The 25,778-nt window shown below is 41.1% G+C and overlaps 1 protein-coding gene across 11 annotated transcripts in view; it reads left to right on the top strand.

Annotated features, from left to right (window-relative positions):
- SUSD1 (sushi domain containing 1) overlaps positions 1-25,778 on the top strand; it is a 55,669-nt gene that overhangs the window by 14,615 nt on the left and 15,276 nt on the right. For 8 of the 11 annotated variants that reach the window (XR_012627014.1, XM_074855518.1, XM_074855513.1 and 5 more), the window contains 5 exons: positions 6,284-6,378; positions 7,965-8,154; positions 9,170-9,264; positions 10,377-10,563; positions 24,810-24,900. Coding sequence is in view for 10 of the 11 variants with exons in the window: in XM_074855518.1 (XP_074711619.1) it covers positions 6,284-6,378; positions 7,965-8,154; positions 9,170-9,264; positions 10,377-10,563; positions 24,810-24,900 (658 nt within the window). In the remaining variant the exon portion in view is untranslated. The remainder of the gene's footprint in view (positions 1-6,283; positions 6,379-7,964; positions 8,155-9,169; positions 9,265-10,376; positions 10,564-24,809; positions 24,901-25,778) is intronic. The other 3 variants (XM_074855521.1, XM_074855519.1, XM_074855520.1) reach the window with 2 other exon arrangements.

Below are 25,778 nucleotides of genomic sequence, written 5' to 3'. Positions count from 1 at the left end.
CTTCCAAAAGAAGCAACTGCTGCACATGAGTGGGAAAAATCCATGGATATGTAAGAAGGATGGAGGAGGGAGTGAGTCTGACCTGCATGGAAAGGTAACATGCATAATTGATAAAGCAGGCAATGGGAAATAGCTGGTGTAGTCAAAAGGAGAGATTGTCCTCTGTGTCCCATTAATGCTGAGACTGACAGGATGGCAATTATGTTGGTCAGTTGTGAGAACCTTCCAAAGTAGTGTTAGGGGGTAAGGGCTGTCAGCAGATTGTAGGCTTCACATGTGTGGTGTATAGAGGAAAAGATGATCCAGTCCCAACATATTGTGAACCTAGAACTCAAATAGGGAAAAAGCGATTCTTCACACCAGTACACATTCCATCTGATCCTGAGCTTGGAGCTTCTGTGTCATAACCTTTTGTGTGCATGCTCTTTTTTATGTTACCTCTTCCTAAATGCAATGTGAACTGTCCATATTTCGCTAAAGGTTAATTTTCTGTTTCAAAATGCTTCATTCTTCTGTGTTGTGACTCCCCATCCACAAATGGAGTTTAGCTGCATGTCTTGATCTTTGGAGATTTTGTTGAGAAATCCATGTGAAACTTGGGTATTATGGTAGTGTTAGTTGGTGAGCCATTTCCGAGAAAATGGATGTTGTACACCAGCACTGAATGGGAGATACTTGCTTCAGAGATTTGAAGGTTTAGAAGGAACAGCAGTTTGATGAGTCCATCCAGAGAAGGCATAGCAGATTGTCCACACTGTGCACTTTAGAACATGCAGAAGAGGAAAAGAATACTTTCATAATGCAAAAAAACACTGGGAAAAAACAAAAGTGAAATCTGAATCCAACCTGAAATAAACAGAGCAGGATCATCCTTCAGGTGTCATTTAACTGTAGACCTATATCAAAGATAATTTTCATGCAACTGAGAGGGTCTAATTACTCTCTTTTTAATCTATTGTTTTACCTTTGCTTTCATTTTCCCTTCTTCTCCTGTGCCTTATCCCTATTCCCAATGACTTATTTTCCCTCTACCTAGAATTCTCTGAGATGTCAGTTTTTACATCCTCACTTGTACAATAAGAGATGATACAGAAAGGCAGCTATAGAATGTTTCTGTGGTGGCAGTGTCATAATTTCCACACTACAGTGAATGGGCTAATTGTCACTCCCCTAATTTTTATTTCCAGCCATGTGTAAATAATTTGTATCAGCAGTTATGATTTTAACAGAAAAGGTCTCACTCACATCTGTGGGCATTGGTTCAAACCCCATAATTCTATGGGAATAAGAACCCCATCAAACAATTAGGATAATTATAGTCATCAGTGAAGAGGATCTGATTGGCCTGAGTTCTTGTAAAGGCCTAATTTAATATGTTAAATCCAGACATCTGGTAATCTGGTAATTTCTTTAATTGTGTGGAAAAACAAACACAGTGGAGTCTGTGTTGTGGGAGGTGCTACTTCTTAGATCAAAGTGATGCAACCCAGGGACAAACAAAAAAAAAAATGTAGATTTTTGCAGGGCTATTTAGGCTTCTGTTTGTTTGAAACTAAATTAATAATTACCTAGTTTGTGATGGCAAATACCCATCTTGGGAACCTCTTTCAGAGGGGGGGTAGATTGTGCATTTCTAATCCCAGCCCATCTGATCCCATCTAGTCGGACACCCTTGACTGATACGTCTTTTCTTTGTAAGTACGCTCACAATTGCATCTCTTATGTTTTTGTCAGTCTGTTTCAATACATGAATTACTCTGCTCCTGATTGTTTCCTGGTAACATTTTTAGACCAAAGGAGGTAGTAAATCTTTAGCTATCTGCTTGTTCCTGCATGACTGTCTCTACCTCCAGCTTTGCTGTTTCTTTGTGGATTTCTTCTGTGTAAAGTTTGGGGCTGAAGGTGAAAATCTGCTGAAATTTTGCAATGCTAGTTAAACTGGAAGTACGTATGTTATTCAAAATGTGAAAAAGTCATAAAAACTTACACTATCCTAAAAAGTGTAAATACCGAAGATATGTCTTTGCAACAAATTCCATATATACTTGTGAAAGCTACTGTGCAAGAGGAGTTTGCCTGTTTGCTATGGGACAGGTGCCTTGAAACAGTCTGAGCAGAAGTTCTCTTTGAAATGTTTGCTCTCATTTAATTTCTGTGTCTGAGTGTGTGGTGCATGTTAGTAGCAGATGGCATTTGCAGCATCACTGACAGTTTTCACAGAATTTAACAGGCAAAACATACAAAAAAAAAGCTAATATTTGGATTTTTTATTTCCCTAAATTGCATGTATGTGTAGGGGTTGGTAGAAGGAGCTCTGTAAGTGAATTTGCATGCATGGCTGCACTTTTTAGCTACTTGCGGAAGATGAGGTGTCAGATCAGAGCTGGTTCTGTTTGCTTTCTGGTAAATAGCATTTTTTCATGCAAGTTCAAAAATACTTCCCTGATAAGATATATCTCGAGCTGAGGTCAGTGGTAGTCAAGTGCTCTTTCAACTGAAGACTAGTGAATTGTGTAAGTCAAAGTCATGTGGTTTTAATTACTGTTTAGACATGAAGTTCTCTATGTGTTACGGTTTTTTTCTGAATCAGCAAATAATAAGACTGAATACTGGGACCTGAACTTTCAGAGGCTGATAAGCAAAGGATTAAGGTTGATCCTCACAGCACAGGGTTAAGGCAGAAGATCATGACAGTACAGGCATTTATGCACTAGTTGTAATTACTGTGAAGATTTTTCCTACACACTCGAGTACAGAGAGATGCTGTCCTTCCTAGCAGAGCTTTTAATCTTCAGTCCCCGTTTTTCTTCTTAGAATTAATCTCTTTGGCTTCCTTAACATGATTTCTCCCCCCCCCCCCCCCCAATGCTCACAGATGCTGTTGAATCAGTTTGCTTGCTTTTTGCATTTTCCCATTTGTGTTCTGTTTACCAGCACCTGTCTTTCCTGGCTGCTAACAGCCAGGTGCTATTTGCATCTTTCTACCCTCTCCCAGATTTGACTCCTCCAGGATCTTTTTCCACCCTTCTGCTCTGGTCTCCAGGCATTTGCATGTCGTTTCTAGGGCACTTTCCCTTGGGATGGGAAGGAGATTGTGAGAGTAACCTGGAGGTCATTGGAGCAGCAGCGGCATCCAGTGGCCTTCTCGGTTAATCAGAAGTTGGAAGTTTCTAGTGCTGAGGTATGGGGAAATTGAGGGTCTTCACTTCTCCCATCTCATTTCTGAGTCTGAGTGAAAGCTGTTGATCAAAATCAGATATGTTGAAGACCTGGATGCCACTGTCTGCTAAGACCTCACACTGAGGGAGGCATGTAACTTCCCAAGCTCTGGAAGTCACTGGCACCATTAGTTTTTACAGAACTAATCTGTCAAGGGAACCTGTTTCCCTCTAGGAGCGTGAGAATAGTTTTTTCAGAGATACTGTTGTGCTGTTATTGGACCCTGTGTTTATGCTACTGGGATTCATGTTAAATCAAGGACTTGCTCTACATTTGGTTATCCAAACAAAGAGCATGTAATTGGTTTACTCAGAAAGCCCAGGACTTTGTTGTGGTGTTTACTCTGTGTGTGTTCCAGCTTTTTGTCCTCTTTCACTCCTACCCGTTTAGAGTGGAAACTTTTGAGAAGTCTGCAAACTCTTCTTTGGCTGTATAATAATTGCATGGTGGCCTCGTCCTTCTGAAAGTTCAGAAAGCATAACAGAAAAATTGATATAGTTACAGAAAAAAGTGCTACTAGTTCTGCCTTCTTTCTTCCAAGAAGGCCACTGTATAAGATTTCTTTCCTTGCCTGAATAGCTGGCATAATCCCTTTTTTGTTGTTTGCTGCTTTATTTTTCTCTGGTTTTTTACTTAGTATGAATCATGTGCCTGATTTTCTTATGGAGCAGTCTTGGAGATTACATGGATTTTTCTTCTTTCTTGGTTCACATTTTAATTCAGATCTCACTGATACGCAAACATTTTCCCTCTGGCTGTGCTCTAATGAGTGATTTTTGCCACCCAGTCTTTTAATAAGAATGTATCTGATTTAAAGAATAGAACAACTGAACATACTCTTTTGCTCTGTGTTGATACAGAAGTCTTAATACTCTGGAGTTTCTAGACAGTACTGTGAAACAGAAAACAGTAATAATACACAGCACTTAAATACAATTAATTACATGGCCATTTATAAGGAATTTTGTTTTAGAGGACATGCAGATTAATCTCTTTTTCTTCTGTCCTGTAGAAGAGGAAGCTTTCAATAGCATTTCCATACTTAATGGCAAGTTGGAATGGGGGAATTAAAAGTAGTTGGGAGATAAACTGGTCTAGTGAGTGAGGCATCTGTTGAATATGTGAAGAGGGAGATATCATTAGAAACGGTTTTATGACAGTTTTAATAATCAAAAAAAAAAGGAAAGGAAAAAGTGCTGCAAAATGCATAAACAGTTACACTTTAGTTCTAAATAACTGCCTACAAACAAGAATTTTAGAGACTGTATTCATTTATTTCAGTGACAGCTTCATGTGCTGTAGGGGGACCCCTGTGAAATGGTAATGAAGTTTACATATGGAGGAAGAGCGCCCTGAGCTTTTACAGCAGAGCATTACACCAACTATTGTGTGAATATTTCTGAAGTATCTACCAAGGCTGCCCTGTAAATTCCCTTCATTTCTTTCAGCAGCTAGTAAGGGCTTTTCAGCTTAGAAACTGTATGAGCTTGGATTTGTATGACCTCGGTGATGTAGTGAATGTAATAGGAAAATATGGTAGTAGGACAAAGGAATGATTGACAGCTGGTGAAAGAAAGAAGAGAAGCAAATACGTTCACTGTCCATCTGAGTTGTGACCAGAAGGAGCTTTGATCTTAGCTCTGGGAGGGTAGTTGATTATCTTGTTATGTGAAGACAACTGCTCTGTGTGTGATGGCAGCAGTGAGAGAACTACCTAAAAAAAGAACAGGTGACTTGATCTTCCTCGCTGTGCTTTTTCTCTGAGGCATAAGCCAACTTTTAAAAGTGTGTAAATTAACACAGTTATGTTGAGTGATGTATCTCTGGTTGCTAGAACTATACCCCTTACATTCTTAGTTCTGTGGGCTTCTTTCTTTTAATCTAGTGTTTGTTCTGAAAAGTCTTTTACTGTGGCTGTGTTGTTTAATTTTATTTATTATAAAACAAGGACAAATGTTGACAACTTTTAAAAAGCAACCCAAACAAATAATGAACCGAAACATTCATTCAGCTACAAAAAAGCTCTTTTCCAATCTAACACAGAAGCTTTTGTAAAACACTTTAATGCAGGTTGTTGTATTCAGAAAGGCATTATTTTCTACGTTTTTTTGGCTTATTGGTAACCTCTTTTTCTTACAGACAGATCTTTTCAATCTTCTTGACTTTATTTGCAGTTTAATGAAACTTCTAATCCATGAGATCCAATGGTCTACAAGGTCTTCAAGTTGATTTGTGTGTGGCTCATTCTTTAAAAGACAGAGCACTGCATGTCATGAGATCCCGATGCTGGCACCCAAGTTCAAGGAGAATACAGAACGGGTGGCAGAATTAGTGGAATTACAGCACTTGTTCATTGCCCCAGTTGTTTATTGGAGCAGTTGTTTATTGCTCTTCATTTTTGGTGGTGTAATACTGTCGTAAGGACACTTTAATGAAAGACTTTGACCTGTACACAGTACAAGTTTAATGTATTCAGACTAGGAGGAATGTGCAAAGCAGAGCAAAATGTCTTTTCTCAGTGGCTCTTCTGCCTGGATTGTCACCTGGTACGAAAGATTCTAGTCTTTGTATATACTGAAGATCCTTGTGTAAGAAACAATGCTGTTGTATACGTATGCTTTTATATACAGGAACATATCATCAGTCTGATGGAGTTAATGAACTTGTTCCTTTGCTGTCAGGAAACTGTAATGTAGTTTTGATGTCCTCTTCAAGGTCTGTAAAGTCATTAGAATTAAAATTGTCTACAATAAAATGCAAGCTTAGCAAAGTATTTTGTTTTCATTAGTCACAGTAGTTTACAAAGTGCTGGCTGTGTGTTTAAGGACTTCAGTCATTGGCTCAGAACAGGCTTCTTCAGTTAGCTTTGTATTTTAATTTTAGGAACCAACACAGTTAAGAGAAAACTTACTACCTAGCTTCTGCCTACCTTGTTTTATTTTTCCCATTTGAAAAAAAACAAAAACACAGAAAACAGAAGAAATAAACATTTGCTCCAAACATACTAAGATCTGCATGAGAAATAGTAACTGTTTTCATTTTGTGTTCGTGTTTTTGCTCACAGAGGAGGAATTACTCAGTAATTTGTCCATATTCAATGAAACATGTGTGAAGTGGCAAAGGAAAACTGGAAGACTGCAAGTGCAAGAAATGTACATAGTAAGTGAGACGGTATTTGAGATTGGGAGTAGCTTTTTCCTGGTCAGTTGTGATGAATCAGTTGTGGGTTTTGTTTGTGGGTAATTTGTCTTGCTCTTCCCAGTGAGCTGCTTAGAAACCTAAAGGTGGCTGGGTTAGGAAATGAAAAAATCCCTGTCCTAAAGTTAAGTAGAAAACTGAAAAGCTATTGGGATCCCATTCCAGTAAATCACCTAAACATCTGCTTGAAACTGTAAGAACTGTTTCAGCACAAGTTTATGTTTTAGTGGAATTCTGTTGTAGAGCTCAAAGTCACATTGACATAGAAGACACTGCAAAACTTGGGCTCTGTCCCTGTCTGTGATGCAATTTCAAGTAAACAGCATTTCACTTGCAGATACTGGATGCAACTTTTTTCAGAAATGCAATATATATTGATATACTGTGCCTTGCTCAAGAGATTCAACCACCTTATCTTTGAACATTTTAGAACTGTTTTTCATGGAAATTGAAAGCAACCTTGGTAACTACTTTTTTTTTTTAACATAAAAGCATATAAACATATAAGTTAAGATGTAAATTCTCAGAAACAAGTAGTTCAGTCAGTGTTATTGAAAGCCAAAACAGTATAAGAATTCCCATATTTTGAGAATGACAACATCCAAAGAAAGGTTGGTTTTTCGAGTGTGTACAAATAGAGAAAAAAGTAAAAGGGGATTATTTAGGATCTACAGGATGACTAGGTTAATGTGGAAAATACTTTTCAAGGTTGAGTCATAATTTTAGAAAGCAACCTGTCTTTCTCCTCCTGTCTTATAAACCAATGTATTTTCAGTTTGATTGCTTTTATTCAGCACTGCTGAGATGGAAAAAGCAAGTTTCCAATTACCCTAACAGTTCAAAACCAATGCTTTTCATGTATCCAGTGGTAACTGGCAAGCTGTGGATCTCTGGTGTAATGCACTTTGTGCACATGCTTTTGCCTGAATTCAGCTATCTGCAAGACACACCAGAATAGTCAAAACTGAGAATGATGTAGGCATAGGTTGAATGCAGTAAAGTTCAGAACACATTCTGGACTGCCTTGAGCTCAACTACGTAAGTTTTTACTGTCCCTTCATCTCATATAAACAACAGGTTTCTTTTCCTCTGCACTGGCATGACCTTAGGGAAGCTTGTCTTGTACAGCTGTTCGACGTTCAGTCTTACTACTGCTTCTGTATGGCAAGAGGGAAAAACTAGAGAAAACTAACAAGCAGGTGTAGTTTCCATCTGTGTGCTGTAAACAAGAAAAAATATTTACTTACACCTCACTATTTGTGTTGGAGGTGTTTGTTTGTAGTGTCCATGTTATAGATTCCTTCTATTTGTTGTAGAAATATAGGAAAAAATATTTGTAATTTTAACAGCCAGAGGAAATTAAAGATCTAATTTATTAAGCTGTCTTGTTCCACCAAAGCAGTTAGTCACAAGCCTATTTTTTTTTGATTGAGCTGGTATTCTAAAACAGATGTAATCCTAGGTTCTCAAGGCTTAATTGAACTAGTATTCTGAATTTTGGAGAGCCACAACCAATTGCACCATCGTTTTTGTTAAACCTTTAATAGTTTCACATACTGGGCCAAAGATTGGATGAGAAGAAGTTCTCAGAAGATGTGATATTTAACATCACTACAAGTGAAGATAATCCAAAGGTGTGTTTAGATCTCAAATCTGGCAGTAACTACGTGGTGAATATTACTACCATCTCTTCCACAAACATCACTGTCTCAGTTACAGTAGCAGTTCAAACAAAGGGTAGGTTGTGTTTTGTATTTTCTGTGCTTATAGAAGAACTTATAGTGCTGCAGAACTCACTGTTTTGCGTCTAGCAGACAGGATAACAGGCTGTCTCCTAGACTCTATCATTCTTTATGCCGACTGCACACATGTAGCCACCATCAGCATCCTCTTTTTCTGCAAGATGTTTTTTGTTCTGCTCACTGTGGCAGTTGAATCTATGAGCAAGCAGACCAATGGCGGTAACTGCCCTTCAGAAAGATTTGGCAAACTTGCTTCTTCAGGATTGGTCTTTTGGCTGAGGCAGGATTGGTGCAGTGGCATTCCTGGCTACATGCCAGAATTTCTGTCTGCGGTACAGTGCTTACTGGTTTCCATTCCTTGCCTTGAAAACTGATTCTCTTGCTTGTGAGAGAATTCCTTGTTGCAGAGCTGTGTGATAATAATCTGAATAATGTGAGGATTATAGATAGTGTTACTATGTCTAAGATGAGCATGATGTGATGAGCAGTGTTCTGGCAGTTTTTCAGTAATTGTAGAGAAGGCATGTTCTAACAGCAGGTTTCTGTAGAACCTTAGTCATGGAAACTTTAAACTTGCCTTCTGACATACTAATGCTGATGAGACAGACCTTGAGAAATAATTGCTTTTGGAATCCACAAAAATGCTTGTTCTCATGTGCTTTTTCCTAAAGGGCATAAACTGTGACAGATTGTTCTATGATAACTTCATTTCCATCAAAAGGTTTGAACCCCTGGATCTTTCTGTCATTATAACCTCACTAGCTCTGGACAAATAAATCCTATCTTGATTTTCCAAATAGTCTGCTTGAGTTTTTCCGAAAACCATTTTCCTCTAGCAAATGTTCATGCTTTATTTAGTAGGTTTGCTCATTCAAAAAGAAATGAGATTTTTACCTCCTTCCCAGAAGAGAATTAAATTATTTTTTTTTTTATTTTCAGCTACTCATATTCAATAAAGTTGAAGGTGAAGTTTTTGTAATAAGTTGTTCCCTTTTTTATTGTCTCTACAGTAAAGGAAGCTTTCAATAATGTATTAATTTTTAATGATACCTGCTTGAAATGGCGGCGAAATGTAAGAGGAGCTGATGTGGAAGACAGATACTCAGTAAGTGACAATCTGTATTTTGAAACTAGGAAACAGTTTATATCAATCACCTGTATGAAAAAAACTGTAATTTTTCAAACACTCACTGCTAGCAGTGTTCCTCATTCTAATAATGTCTCATAAAAAAACAGGGAGTAAGCCTGAATAGCAACCTTCAAAAAAGAAAGAAACCACCATGGTCTTTTGCAGTCTCCTTTTCTTGCTTATTTTTTTTCCCCTGTTCTACTCCATTTTGCCTTCCCTATCTGTACTTTCAACTTTGTCATGTTCAGGCCTCAGACAACTTGGTTCCAATTCCATGGAATCAGTCCACTCTGTCTTGTGATATGCCCATCCCAGCAGGGCATTTCTACATGAACTGTCTCTGCCAGGACTCTTGGCCACTTGCTGTTGTCTCAAATCTCTGTGTACTAAGAGGTGCTCAGAGATTATCTAAAGGCATAGGATCTGTTTAAAGGAAAATTAGCACATGGTTAAAATATAGCAAGCATTTTAGTTTTCATTACCAGAGGAATGATCAGGGGAGGCCTTAAGTTAATAACTTCACAATCATTTGGGACATCAACAACAAAACAAACACACAATCCAACAGAAACAAAAACCCCCACAGGTCTGTAAATTTGCCTGGAAACATAGATGTCTGTAGGCAGATCTTGGAGGGTACTTGGCATTTTGACATAGGTCAAAATGACTTGTTTTTGACTTGATCGTCGATCAAACCAGACAGGTGTTTGTGTGAGCTTACTTTTATAACTCATAAGTTTGCACCATGAGGGTATACTACAATGAAGTGCACTATTGATGGAAGCCTATATGTTAGCAAGAAATCAAGACTTGGGGGAAATCATAGTACTAATAAAAAAAGAAGATAGACTAGGAGGAGGAGAAGTGAAAGATTTAGGACAGTGTCAGACCTTATCAAGAGGGACTGCAATTCCTGTCAAATTTTGGAAGCACTTGAATTTGAATAACTGTCAGTGCCAAAATTTCTGGGGTTCTGAATGCAGTGATATGTTTTTCTGCTATTTCTTCTAATTTAGAGCATGACATGACTGAATGCAAATGATATATTAAAACATTGCAATTTCCATGCCATGATTGTTTGGTTACAGTTTCATGTGCAAGGCCAGCGTTGGTATCAGAAGGAATTCTTTCATGAAATGACCTTCAACCTTACTACACACAAGCAGGCTCCAGAAGTTTGTTTTGATTTGCAGCCAGGCACCAATTACTCTGTTAATATTTCCATGGTAGCTTTGAATTTTTCACTGCTCGTTTCCATGACAACACAAATTGCAGGTAGGTCCTGCCATTTATTTTATGTATTTATAAAAGCACCTATTGGGTGCCAGAGGCTCAAGTGAAACAGTGTTGTTGATCTCAGTGTTGTATGGTGGGTTGTCAAAGTGCTCTTTCTGTGCTCAAAATTGTTCATTGTTTTCACAGATTTCATAAGGTTGACAGTTCAGCAACAGAAGCGGGAGAGAAAGGGGGGGTGAAGTGTTATTCTGGCACAGCAGGGAAAAGACAGCTTGGTGCGTTAGACACAGGATTGGTGTCTAGGGGAGCTGGGTTAAATTCCCTGCGCTGTTGGAGGCTAAGTCACTTTTTTTGTGAGTTTGATTTTGCTCCACTGTGAAGTTGAGATAATAGCACAACTGCACTTCATATGGGGATTTGTGTTGTGACAACAGATATCACTAAAGTCTGCAAGGATCCAAAGTAGAGAGTCCTGCAATTACCTCAGACAGATACCTTCATCTCTAATTGGTGGACTACAAAACATAAAAGTCATTTGAGCAAATGAGGTTCTGTAGGGAGAGTCTCGACTTCACTATTTAGCAAGATTGTCAAATGGAGCTGAAACGCTGTGATGAAAAACATCTGTCATGTTTTGTTTAGAACAGTTTTTCACCATCCCTATACTGTCAGACTTCCTGTATTAGGTTATTACTGTTCCACTGTGGAGTGCAGTGTTTTGTACTGGTGTTGTTCCCATTGGGACCACAAATTGGAATAGGTAAGAACCATGATAAATCTCTGAGTATTTGTAACTCTTTTCAGCCACTAGATGGGACCAGTTCTCTTCTGACTGCTTAGGAAGCACTAGGGATTTGTGGTGGTTTTAAAATGGGTAGTGGAGCAATATTTTTTGTAGTAAATCTAAGGTTTTCAAACTTTGTGAAAAGCAAAACATCTCTTGTTTCCTAAAGGTACTGTTTAGGATATACAGTGACCTGTTGTTTGTTTGTTGTTTTTTTTTAAAATGAAATTACAGTAATGATTTGATAACTTATATTCAGAAGTTTCCTAGCTGTCAGTCAAAGGTAGCATCCATGAGTTCATGTAGCTTTGTAAAAACTAGTAAGCTGTCTTAGAATTTGGTTCACTGAGGTAATTTTTGAATACGTACTCAGAGTAAAGGCCTAGCACTTTACTCTGTCATCCTGTGGTATTTCCTAAACTCTGCAGGATTGCATCAGGTCACTTACTCAGCAGATCTCTAGAGAACACTTTGCAGCAGGTGCTGTGTGAAGTGGTATTTGTGCCTGGGCAGCTGGCATGTTTTCCTCTTCACTGAGTTAGTGCTTAACAAATGCACATGCATAGCCCCAGAAAAGGTCTTCATGTAAAAGTTAGGTCATTTCCATTTTGAAAAAAGATCCTGCTACACAAGCCACTACTTTTTTTCAGTGAGCAATAAAAGGTAGGTGTTGTTCTGTCATTAGGAATCTTCATCCAAAACTTGCCATGCAAACACTTCATATTGTGCTTTTTTTAATGGAAGCCAAAAAATAAAAGTAGGTCTTTTTGTCGTTGAAATTCAGTGAAAATTAAAAAGCCAACAGTGATCATGCTGCATAGCTCACCAAATAATGAAATTTAAATACGATGTTAAATTTGTTGCTATTTCAGCTTATCTGAGATGAAAAGGGTACAGTTAAAATAATTCTTCTGGCAGTGTCCCTTTGACTTCTATGCCTTACGTTTCAGGAATTGCATTATCTGTACAAGCAATTTAATTTATATAAAAACTATTTCTATTTTAGAGTAGGTGTATAATTTGTTTCTTCGTTTGTCCAGTTATTTTGTAATTATGTATGTTGTTAAACCAGACAGTTGTGTTTCTATCATGCGTGGAATGATCTTAATGTATCTGCCAGCTTAAGTCTGAAAAGTGTTTTTTGGCTTGGGTGGTTTTCTGCCTAAATAGTACTGTATAAGTGCAAAGTATGCCTTAAGCACAGAGGCTCGAAGTAAGCTGACTTACAGAAGTGTTTTACTGTTAATGTACTGGAGGTGGTCTCATTTGTTGCTTAAGGTTTCATATGGTATCCCTGAACAAATGCACAGTCAGTTTGTCTGTTTTCCTGGCCGGCGGCAAATCCAGATACTGTATCTCTCTGACTTTCACACACCTCCTACCTTTTGAGAGTTCCTGAGATCTTAACTGTGGAGTTTCAACAACTGTGGAGAGACATGTCCCAGAGGATTTAATGAACACTGCCTGACAGACTTATTTCCTGACAAGGATAGTAATCTGTGTAAATTCTTAAAGATTGTTGCAGAATACAATAAGCATGTAAATGCTAGCAACAAGTTTGGGTCTTTTTTCAAAAACAGAAAGATTTGTGAATGCGCGTTAGGAAAACTACTCCTATATCCTGAATATCTATATTTGTATATCTCCTGAATGAGGATATATTATGTCCATAGTATTTCTAAAGAAAAAAAAGCAAGAACAAAAGCAAGAACTTGGGACTTAAAAGCCTGCTTTCATCCCTGGCAAGTATCATCCTTTAAAAATAGTTCCATGCTGAGCACAAAGCTGGGTTTGCCCATCATCTAGTGGATGGTAAATATAGTCTAGCAAATGCTTCATGGATCATTGAAATTCTGCTCCTTTCATACTTCCAGTAACAGGCATCTTGCACAGACTTTTATGTCTACTTAGCTTATTTTAGACAAGCTCTCAACACCTGTCTACTTGAGATAGGAAATTGAGTCAATTATGAAAAATGATTAGACAGTGATTATGTTGTGGTTGTAAAAAGATGGTAGCAAGATTGTCTTTTAAGCAGGAAGGGAGTTCATGTCTGTTTCCAAGGAAGGAAAGGAGTGTATTGTGGGTGTACTTTCTCATTCATTATTTCTGTTGGGATTGCACTTCTTACGTATGGCTCTTAATTTTCCTCTTTGAAGATCATTTATTAAGGCATGCTCAGACAAGTCATTGTTCTTAATTTCATTATCTGCGTATGAATCTAAGAAGACTGAATGTTGTAACCATTTTCAAATGTTTGAAAAACAGAATCATAGAGAAATATACTAATTCTAATATCCTAAATAAGAGTAACTTTCTCAGTTGAGTCACGTTACAATGCTATTGATATTTGAATCTGTTTGCAAGCTTTGCTTTGGGATAGAGTCAAAAAGTGACAAAGTTGTGGTCTTTGGGAAGTTCATGAGTGCCTCCTTATTTACAGTGTCTGGCTAGCTATTTTTAGTTTAGAGCAGACCACTGTGACCTAAGACATCATGCTTATGAGACAGAAAATTTTTGGATGTTAGAAATAGATCTTTTTGTGCTTGAATTACATTTGCTTGGACTACATTTCCTTCTTGTAAAATAATTCATATTAGAGTCAATGATTATTTCTCATAACTCTTCATCCTCTTGATTTTTTGCTTTGAATCAAGCTATATTTTGAGTTTGTTCTATGCTTACCGTTCACACATGCTGCCATTTCTTACATATTTGTACATGTATTTTCCAGTGGGTTTGGGTAGGTTTGACTGCGAGCCTGTGTACCTCAGGCAGTTGCAGTAGTTCCTGTGTTTCTCAGCTGCTATTCTTTTTGTTTTAGTCCAGGATATACCTGCAGGCCACATATTCTTGTGTGTGTACCCTCTCTCTCTTCATATGGACATGTCAGAAAGTAGGCTCACAAGCAGGGAGTCTAGAAAGTGACTTGAATTAGAAGAATGAATTCCATCACATACTAAGAATAATCTTCTAGAGACGTGTACTTTCATCTTGGTATGTGAAAAATATACTACATTACAGATCAGGTTGTGATGTCCAGCTTGTTTGCCTGCCCACAGACGTAGACACACACATAGAAGATACATTATTGCTCTGCTTTGTTGTATGATGGAAAGGATTTACATTCATTCTTTCATAAAGGAGCCTCTTCAAGGTCTGGAAAAAGAGCAAAAAACCAAATTACTTTCCAGTGAGGAAGTGAAAGACTGTTGGAGATGTGGTGATCTGACAGCTCTTACTCTGACAGCACATCATGTACCTCCAGATATACAGTCCATTACTGTGTGCAGCTTCAGAACATGAGTATTTCAAAGAAGGGAGCTTCTGATTTATGTAATGGGAAAAAAATCTGAGTATGATTCCATAATTTTTTTTTTTATGTAGGGAGGAATTTAGCTGCCAGTCCTGTAAACACTTTTATACATATGTTCATACATGCATTTTGTATTTTTATGCAGAGGCTGTTCAAATGCATGATATTTTAAGTTCACATAAACTCCACCTCTCCATTATTTTTCTGATCTCTTTCATAGCAAGAATTTTTTTGATAAATATTTGTGAAGTCATGCTCATTCTTATCACCTCTATCATACTGTTTACAAAGCACTTGATGTGGATGGCACAGTCTATGCTTTATAGCCAGTGCTTTACAGGCTGAACAAAATTCTTTGCTTCTTCAATCTTTTCAACCCGTGTGAGGTGGGGGTTCTTCAGTGTTGCTTCAGGTAGCCCTTTACAAATTTATAGTGATGTTTGTGCATCAGCCTTTATGTTGTTCTCAACTTGTTAGCGTAATTGAAGTGTAATGAAGTAAATGAGTGACATGCAAAATGGAAGAAAACAATATAAGAATAGGCTACAATGCAGAGGAATATAGATTGTAATAGATTTTCAGCTAGAAACTCATACATGAGAAGGTCATGCATATACCCTGATACTGTTCCCATTTCTAAGATACAGCTATAGAATGGTTTGGGTTGGAAGGGACCATTAAGGTCATTTAGTCTGACCCCCCTGAAATAAGCAGGGACATCTTCACCTAGATCAAGTTGCTCAGAGTCCCATCCAACCTGACTTTGAATGTTTCCAGGGATGGGGCATCTACCACCTCTGTGGGCAACCTGTTCCAGTGTTTCACCACTGCCATCATAAAAAATTTCATCCTTATATCTGGTGTGAATCTACCCTCTTTCAATTTAAAACCATTACCTCTCGTCCTATCCCTACACCCCCTGATAAAGAGTCCCTCCCCATCTTTCCTGTAGCCCCCTTTAAGCACTAGAAGACTGCTGGACCAGCTCGAGCAGGTCCATGTCTTTCTTATGCTAGGGGCCCCAGAGCTGGACACAGCACTGCAGCGGGGGTCTCACGAGAGCGGAGTAGAGGGGGAGAATCCCCACGTTGACCTGCTGGCCACACTTCTCTTAATGCAGCCCAGGATGCGATTGGCTCTCTGAGCTGTGAGCACCCATCGCTGGCTCATGTCCAGTTTTTCATCCGCCAGTACCCCCGAGTCCTTCTCCCCAGGGCTGCTCTCAATCCACTCATCCCTCAGCCTGTATTGATACTGGGGGTTGCCCCAACCCATGTGTAGGACCTTGCACTTGGCCTCGTTGAACCTCATGAAGTTCACGTGGGCCCACTTCTTGAGCTTGTCCAGGTCCCTCTGGTTGGCATCCTGTCCCTCAGGCGTGTCAACCGCCCCACGCAGCTTGGTGTCACCAGGCTGGTGACTTATATCCCAATAGCTCATTAAAGCTAAGTTGCTTCCAGTTACACTTTGTGTTTTGCTGAGCTGCTGACAGTGGTGTCTTTCAGTGGTTTTAATGTTACCTGTGTAGTACAGCAAAGCTTATTAAAGCAGCTAAGAATAATAATACATCTAAAAAACATGTGCCCCTCACCCCACCCCCTTTGTGAGGAAGTGGGGCAACACTTTCTGTTTGTGCTCTGCCTCGCTCTAAGAAGTGCTGTTCACTCAGGAAGCTTTGCAGTTTGCTGTGTCTCAGCACAGAGGAGCAGAGACAGGATTTGAGTCCTCAGCAGGAAGGAGCAAAGCAGCTGGGCAGTTGTTGCAATTCCCATGTCGCTAGATCTAACCAGCCTGCTTGCCTTCATGTCCTGCCCACCCCATTGTGGAGCAGCACACCCTGGTTCTCCCCGCTGCAGCTTCCTCCCTGGTGTGCCTCTTGCTCCTTGCCCCAGGGTCACTGTGCTGGGAGATCCAGGTGTTGTGGCTCTTGCTGTATGAAGATGCCAGTGCCTCCCTGTCCGCGTGAAAGCTGCAACCAGCAAACTCCACAACCTGCCACTACAAGGAATTACATTGATTTCCATCCTGTTTACTTTGGGTGGATGTTTCCCAGATGAGAAAAGAGAAATAGAAAAAACAAGTGGTGTATTTCCTCATGCCTCTTAGTTGAAAAAGCACCTTGCGGAGTTTCCCCTGACCAAATCTTCCCCCTCTGCGTGGCCAGGACTGCGTCACTGCCTTCATCTTGGTGCATATGAGCAGCTGCCAGTCCCCTGTGCCACAGGTCCCGCCTGGCCAGCTCCGGCTCGTGCAGAGGAGCGCTGCAGAGCGGTGAGCACCGGCGGGGGACGTAGGAACCGGCTGCCACTGCCAGGCCGGGTGCTCAGCCTGCGAGTCCAGCACAGAGCTGCACCCCTCCGCCTACCCATGCGAGGTCCTGACATCGGCTGAGGAAGCGGGGCGGGAGCGGTGGTGGCTGTTCGCAGGATCCCAGCACAGAGCTCTTTAGCTGAGCTGGGGATGCTGTCACACCAGGTCCATGCCTGTGGAAATGCCAGGCGTGCCCCTAACCCAAACACCCTGAGCAAACAGCCCCCGCCTCCCATTCTGCTGGCAGAGCCCAAACCCCTCTCGCTGGCTATGCAGAACAGCGGGCATGAGGACTCCCGTGTTTCGTAGGTTGTGTTTTGTGTGTGAGACGTTTGTTCCTAGAGATGGCAAGGGAAAGGCGCCACAGGAAGAACCAGAGGAAATGGCAGCAGGTGACAAGGCAGAGAAACGTTCAGGTAGAGATGAACCGGGAGATATGGACCAAACTGGCTCACATAAACACGTGGCAGCAAAATTAGGTTAAAAAATCAGGTGTAGAAAAACAGCAACGGGATGACAAACTAGCCATGTGCCCACTTTCCAGTCCTGTCCTGTGGCTGCTCTGCCCCTGCCTCTGCCGTGGACCCGGGGTTTCTGCCTGCTGGGCAGGGCACTCTGCGCTTTCCTTTTCCTTCTGTTTTGCAGCTGAATATCAAAACCATGAGCAAGACTTGTCCCTGCCCGGCCTTCTGTTAGTGTTTCCTATCATCTCGGGGCAGTCGGTGGCCGGTGCGTTCTGGCTCTGAGCTGGCTCTGCTTTTCCCGGGCTTGCTGCAAGCCCCTTCCTCGCTGGGTCAGGCCGTGGGTTCTGCCCTGGGAAACCTCAGAGCATGGCTCTGCCTGCCTGCTCCTCTGCCCCAGGGGCAACGCACGCCCATAATGCAATCTAGCAATGGCCCCTAGAAGAAAAAGCAAGACGTACGTGGGTTTACTTTGAAGGGCGGAGTCTCTGGCAGCCTAAGCGGTGCTCGCATGCTCCAGAGAGAGCTGTTCACTTTCGTGACACGTCAGCAGTGGGACTGTGGCAGCCAGACGCTCTCTGACTCACCTGTCTTCATGTGCCAGGCACCAGCTTTCAGGGCTTGCGGCAAGGCAGGCCCTCCGCCTCGGTGCAGGACTCGGCTCAGAGGAGGCCCCCACGCGCTCAGCTGTGGTCCCGTCCCCGACCCCACACCCGCCTCGCTGCCCCCTGAGCGTATCCCCCCATTGGAGACTGTCCCGCAGCTCGCTCATCACAGGGTTGCCGGAAGGAAATCCGTGTGGACCAGGGGGGCTCTTCCCCTCGCGTGGGGCTCTTGTTTTCACTTTCCCTCTTCGGCAGTCCTGGGTGACCTCCCGGGGACTGGCTGCGGGCCAGGACCTTGCTCTGCAAAGTCGCAGCAGTGGCTGCCTGGTGTCAGCTCCCCTGGGGAAAGCCTGGGAAGGCTCAGCGGCTCACACCATCTGTAGAGAAACTGCTAAGGAGGTTCGAATTTGTATGATATTGTGATGTGAACAATCCAGCAGTTCCTTTATCTTCTCTTCCTTTTAATTTTTTCTCATAAGCTCATATATTCTCCCTATTCAATACTGTCAACTCTTCCTCTTGCAGGAAAAGTCATTAGCTGGCTGCCTGCTAGCGGACACCAAGTATGTAGCTAAATACTCAGAGATCAGGTTTTTAAAAGGCCCCCAGAAAATCCACGTTTAAAGGCTTATTCCTGAGACATGCCGACTGGCTCCGTCTCTGAGCAATTTTAGGCTCTTCCTACCCTCCTGGGACACGGCCTCCATTAGCCCATGACCCTCTGTGTTAATAAACCCCAAATGGTACGCACCGATCGATACACAACGAGGCAGGCAGGGTCACCTTCTGTGTGCAAAGCACCACGTACCCTCTGCAATCCCTTTCCCTGAAAGAAGCCACCAACAGGGTGGCTACGGCTGATGCTCCCCTGGTCGCTCCTCCACCAAGCCGTAACGCTCCCCCGGCTCTGCCTGCGCGTGGCAAACCCTGACCTCAGGTGGAGAGCGGGTATTTCGGTATGCTGGACGCCTGAGCATCCACGGGAAGCTGTGGGCCCAGCTTCAGTTTTGCAGAGGTAAGTCAAAAGCTGTTGTGTGAGGGCACAGGGGTTAGCCTTGAATTGGGAACGGGGCCAGGTGTAGCTGCTGTTGGCATAATTCAGGCTGGTGTTCCCTTGGGTGGTTAAACAACTGCTCTTTTCTTTGGCGTCACCGCCAGGCCAGCAGGTGCTCCCACGATTCGCTAGGGGATCGCTAGGGGATAGGGCACTGACACTGCCCCGGGACTTCCCCGGGGACAGTTCACTTTAGCCATGGACCCAGAGAGGCTCTGTTCTGCTTTGCCTTACCAGAGCCGCGCGTGAATGGTTTGTCTTTGCGCAGCTCAGGAGAGCAGCACCTTTGGCAAAGACCACGCGATATTTGCATGACAGGATTTCCGAGGAAAGTCCTCGCGGAGCTCAGTCGTGTTGCTAAAGGGCAGAGAGCGAAAACGGCGTTGCTGAAGGGTGCTCAGAGGGAAAGAAAACAGCTGCGTGAAACTGAGGCGCCTGCAGGATGTTTTTGCTGTGGCTTGCTTTTCTGCGTCAAAAGGCTTCTCAGTCCTCCCAGTCCGAGCAAGGGAGACACTGCAGCCCTAAAATGAACCTCCTGTTTGTCTTGCCCGTGACAGTACGTGGGAATCTCCACCCCCTGTCAGCCTCACGGCGGACCCTGGGGCTTTGCGGAGGAAGGAGCCCATTCTCAGAGCTCTTCCCTACGGCATCCTTTCTTATTTCTCCTTGATGCCCAGAAGTGGTCTGCAGCTTCAGTCAGCACTGTTGCGGACCCGTTGCTCTGACACAGAAAATGTGATAGTGCACAAGCTGGCTTCACGTCTGTCACGTGGCTGTGACTTACACTGACTTGTGGGCATGGTCGCAGGTCACTTGATGCTACGTTAAAGACCGAGAGGTGCCAGTCAAGATCCCCTAAACACGTCTCCCTGCTTTCATCTTTCCTTCCTTCCCTAGGACCGTTTTACTTCAAAGGCATCCTGGCCCGGGGAGTATTTTCCCAAAGAGAAAGGATTTTTTGTAAAGCAGAGTTCAGTCTCGCACAGCGCAGGGGCCAAACCCGCAGGAGGCAAAGCACACCACTGCAAGCAGAGCTGCGCCTGGCTGGTGGCACGGCGCTGGCCACTAGTTCCCTTTCCATTTTTACTGTCTGCCTCACTGAATTCATACCTTCCCTGTGATGAACAGGATAGTGTGACATTCGGCCACAGATCGGGTGAACAAAGCCCGCAGTCAGCACAGCGAATCACGTGAGTGGGATTTCCAGAGAGGACCAGTCTTTAAAGAAGATTCAGATGATCATTTTCTGTAGATGTGATCTCGATTTATTCAACGTCCTTCATTCCCTCCCTTCTTTAAGTAATGTCTTTCTCCAAGTTAAAAATCTGTTCTTTTTGTTAAAGCAATTATACTGTATCATGTACAGTAAACTTAATTACTCTTCACAGAGTAATACAAGTGGTAAGGTTTTTTTACCACTTTCTATTTTATCAATATCTCTACCTTTAAAAAAAAAATAAATTACAGCAGTGTTTTTGACTTCCTTGTTTCAAAATTTGTTAAAAACATTTTGGACATAATGTCTGTAAATCACCATTTAAAAAAATTCCTTGTTTGCAGGAAATGAAGATCACGGAAATGGCATTATGTCAGGAAAGGGCTGTTTCAATTAGAACTTGGCCTTAAGAGGAATCTTTGATTTTACTTCCCTGAACTTGGAAGTGTTGCTATCTGGTTTTGGACTTTGTGGTTCAATTCCATTACTATTTTTAAAGCTTTTATCATTAGCACAAAATGGTGAAGGGAAGCTGTAAAGATGTCTGTGCTGGCACCAAGCAAAGGTTTTTTTAATAAGGTACAGATGATTCAGTTTAACAGGTTTTGTGCATATCCATATATATGGTGGGACAGAAACAGATTTGTGCATTTATTTGACATGTCTGTGTAGAGGAAACTTACAGCATTTCTTTCCTGTATTATATAACCAAAGGTAAGTAGCACTGAGTTGTCCCAGAGTTACAGTTTCAGAGCTGTACAGAAGGTCAGATGACAGGAAAGGCATTAAATATTCCTGTTACCACTACTGGAGAATGTCATAAAAGTGCCCACATTCCTTGTATTGCAGCAGTTTGCCTGTGAAGTCCTCGGACTGCAGCAGTAAACAGTATTGGCAAAAAACAGGGCTTTAAAACAAGAAGTAAACAACTCATTTCCATGATTAAAGAAAGAAACATAGCTGTTCCATTGTGAAATATTTTCATAACTAATAGTGAGCTGCTTCCAATAAGCTAGCTTTTTCTGAAGAGCATGATTACAGTATAACACCAGGCAGACTTTTGCTCCAGCATTGAGGCATGTGCTATTTTCCTGTGCTGTTGCAGTGGTCGGCACTTCCTGGCATGCATTTCTTTCTAGTAGCCTGCCTTCATGGTCAGAAGGAGACTCAGCGGTGGATTCTTATTGCAGAAAATGAGCCTGTATATGAAATGTCCAAGGGTTAGTAACACAGCACTGCTGTGACAAGGAAGTAGTGAGAGTGGGACTATCTCTGGATGTACTTGCATTTCTTGCTATGTTCTTCCGTGTTTTCCTGTTGTTGCTACAGATATATTAGTCTGTTCTGCTGGGGAAGAATTAAAAAACCCACAAAAACCTTTAACAAAGGCAAGGTGCTAGCAGCACCTGAACAGACTGGAGGATCACAGCCCATGTGGTGCAAGTCTTGATCTCTCCATACTTTCCCCCGTTCTCTCCACCTCTTCTAGATGGTGTTAAGTCAGTATTTTTTCCATGTGGATTTTTAAATCTGGAGATTATGATGACTTCACAGCGGACTTTTTTTTTTAATGTTAAATTTCTGGAAAGGTGCTTCTTTTAATAAAAGTTCATAGTGGCCAAATACCGCATATCAAATAATTCCTTCAGTGTTTCCTTTCTGGTCACTGAAGCAAAAATGAAATACATTTAATCTATTATTATTTATTTATTATTATTACTACTTCACATTGTTGCAAGTTGTTCACTTTTCTTATTAGAACAGGCATATTTCTTTTGGTGTGCTTGATGTTTGTAGTAATTAGTATTTCTCACCAGCAACTGAAAATGGCAAAAGACTCCCAGACTTTAAAAGCACTATGTGGTTTTTTGCATTTTACTCTCTTCTGCCCACTTACTAGGGCTGTCAGTTCTGGATGGCTGCTTATTTTCATGTTTTGCATTTTTCCCGTCAAATTATTGAAAATAAAAAATGTAATTGTTATGAACTCAGCATTTTTTTGTCCCCTGTTCCCCCTTGCACTGCTTCTCTGGAGAAAAGATACAAAACTGTAGGATGCAATGCACATTCTGGCTGGCATTAAAGAAGAAATTCCCAAGTTTTTCTTGGAAATTGGAAAATTCTCAAGAGAAGTTACTAGCGGTGTCTTGTGGTGGTATTGGATGCCAAAGGAAAGGAAGATAGGAGAAACAGACCAGATGAATCTACTCTGACATATATTTTCCTGTTACTCTGTCCACTGGCAATGTCTATTGAAGTTAAGGGTGGGTTTACATTTCTTAAGTTCTGTTTACTTAGGTTTGCAAGGTGCAAAGGCCATAAAGGTTGGCTGATAAATATTATTTGTTCATTTATTTTGTTCGCATAGAAATGTCTATACATTTTACAATATCTGCAGTTGCAGAAGTTTTGGAAAGGCCCTCCAAAGTAAATACTATTTCCTGTTCTTGCAGGCAGCCATGCAATACACTTCATTAATTCAGAAAACTATCTGACAGGGTTTTCTGCCCTGTCTCTGCTAGACGAAAGCCACTGTAGAACAATCAGCTTTTGCTAGATATAATCTTACTCACATTTCAGTCCTAAACATTCGTAGCTATTTTCTTCACTGGTTTTGAAGAGGACCTGGTAAAGGGAGATACCAGAGCAATTCATTTGGCTAGGTAAGCTTTCAGGAGGTTGTCTTGAAGATGATTTTTGCCAAGGGCAAGGTAGGGTTTTTCTTGCTAGGGATGCTTGTATGGCCTGTTGTCTTTATTTTGGGCATACTGTGCTTAAGGCGTTCCTTTCCCATGTTTCATTTGTTTAAAGCAGAGGCCATGTAGACTTTCAAATTTCTTTTTCATAGGCTACAAAGACAAGGTCCTGGTTCTGTCATAAAAGACAATTTCTCCTTTATTTGGATCTTTCTTGAGGTTTCACTTAGCTCTGATGATTGGAACTTCAGACACTCTGAAATGATCACACCTGGGCCTTCTATACCTCTGGTAGTACTACTCTAGTGTTACAGAAATCTGTTTCATATGCTTTTTAGAGCAGCCTTTTCCTTTTTATTTCTCTTGTCATTATAGTAACTAACACTCATTCTGAGATGTACTAATGTGCTTGTCCTACTACTTAGAATATATAGCAAAAAATTTTTGTTAGTAGTCCCAAGTGTATCACCTTGTACTTTATACTGGTGAATTTCATCCCATTTCTGCAAAACAACAGCTGTTGAGGTCATTCAGTTCTTGGGTAGTGTCTCGGTACTGCTTTTGGTTTACAGTAGCATTATTTGAGCAGCAAAATTCATCTGTATACACACGGATTTTGCACCATGTTTGTTAACAAAATGGCAGACTTACTACTTACTTTGTTTAGTCTTGGAGGAACTTCTCTGATAACCCTCCCGCACCCCAGTAATTCTGCTTCCAACATGCTGTATTTTGCCAACTGCATGTTTATCAGTTATTTACCCATTTCACAGTTTTTCTACCAAGCCTCATTTTCTCCTGATGAATTAAGGACTTTCTGTGTTTCAACATGTATGTGCAGCTACCCATATTCCAGCTGTTTGAAAAACCCGTGCATCTCAGGAAGATTTTGCCTGATGTGACAACATGGTCAAATCTGCATATGTTTTCTTTTGTTTGTCTCTATGACATTGATTATTCTTTCTAATGGTGCTCTGAAGCCTTGGTTTTCTGTATATAAGGACTGCATTTGTTACTCTTTAGTCAGATACCACACCAGCAGCCTGATAGACCAGTTTTCAAACAGCCTAGCTATATCTGTAAATACCTGTGCTAGTTCTTTCGGACTTCTGGGGTAGATGATAGTATCTGTACTTTACACTCTGCCCCCTCGGTTGTGCACACTGAAGCTCTTTTCATTTTTGCTTCCATGCTGATAGTGGTAATTTCCATTATCGTAGCACCAGTCTCTGTCAGTGTGCAGCTGTCATCATTGCCATTGAAATTAGAGGCAGAAATGTTTGTTCAGTTTTGGCCTTGATGCAAATTCCCACTAAAACAAATTAGAGCTCTGTACCCATACTGAAATCCAATTTAAAGGACTGGATATTGCCAGCTGACTGTGAGTAGTAACCAAGGAAGTTGCCTTCTTGAAAGTGCTTTTGGCACTAATAGGTTCTCCTTTATTCATACCATTTTATTTCTTGTAGTGGGCTGTGTGCCCAGAGTTTCATCTTTTTCTTCTTGACCATTTCAGTTAGTCTAATAAATAATATTGCTTCTTCCAACAAATCCTTCCTGTCTCATTTCTCTGCAGTCTACTGTCATTTTTGGGTGTCTCTTTTTCCCAGCTAGCAGATATACTTCAATACAGGCATTTGAGTTGGGGCTGTCATGCCATCAAACTCGTATTTGCTCTGTGTTTTTCCTGACCAGACTATTTCTGTTGCCTGCAGACTTTAGCCGTCAGGGGTTTGAGGCTCAGTTAACAGAGGAAGTTTTTTGGGAAGAAATAGCTAGGAACTGTCATGCCTGAAATATTTATAAAGCCTCTCTGAAGCACCGGTATTTGTTTACTTTTTAGATCCCCCTTTTCCAGATGTAGAATTTGTTGTAAAAGGTTCTGCACCTTTGCTCAGACTCCGGAAAGCAGAAGATCGAAATGGACCGATCAGGTTTGTCTCTGTGCACTCTTCACCCTTTCAAAAAACATTCTGCAGGTTTATGTTACTTACATATTGGAACTTTTTGTGGGGGTTAGATTATTTTTGTTAGCAATGGGAGAAAACTTAAGCTGTAACTCCCAGTTCCTCCTCCCTTAGCAGAGAAATATTTGGCTTCAGACTCTTCCCTGCTTTCTGGAACAAAATCCTGGTTTTGACAATTCCGAGTTTTCACTGTTGGGTTTTTGTTTTTGTTTTTTTTTCCTTTATCCACAGTGAAATCACAGTAGATTTGCACAAGCACAGCTAACTCATGCAGCCAGTACATTTTTTTTTTTCTAGGAGCCAGAAGAAATGGTGAACAATGTCTATATTTATACATATTCTGAAGTAGTGTTTTCATACTGATGTATTGCTACCAAAATAGAAATTTAGAGAAAAAGGATTTACACCTTACTAAGTGCTGTTTGTGACAGAAAAAAAGGTAATGGTAACATCATTGCACTAAAGCAGAAAATACGTGAACTCTAATAATGTTTCATGAAGTGACTAGTGTAACAGCCCCAATAATTAGTCTTCCTGTGGTTGGATACCATAGACTAAATATTGTTTTGAGAGGCCTGAAGACAGATTTGAATAATTTTTTACAAATGGTATCTGTTCTCTCCTTTAAACAGAAAAAGTCTTTTCTAGGAAATTATGAATCATTTTTAGAGGCCAATGATTTATTGTTTCATAGGTGAACTTATATGTTAGATGACAAGAGCAAGAGATAACCTGTAATAACTCATTTTGATGCTCTTCTGAGCATGAATAAACATGTAAAGGTAATGTGTGTGTGATGAGGAGAACCACCTCTAAGCTGTGCATGCAGTGCTTTTGGTTCAAAA

Source organism: Strix uralensis, chromosome Z (assembly GCF_047716275.1).
Source record: "Strix uralensis isolate ZFMK-TIS-50842 chromosome Z, bStrUra1, whole genome shotgun sequence".
Lineage (NCBI taxonomy): Eukaryota > Metazoa > Chordata > Aves > Strigiformes > Strigidae > Strix > Strix uralensis.
The sequence above is the reverse complement of the archived record's forward strand: the minus strand, read 5'-3'. Positions and strand labels throughout refer to the sequence as shown.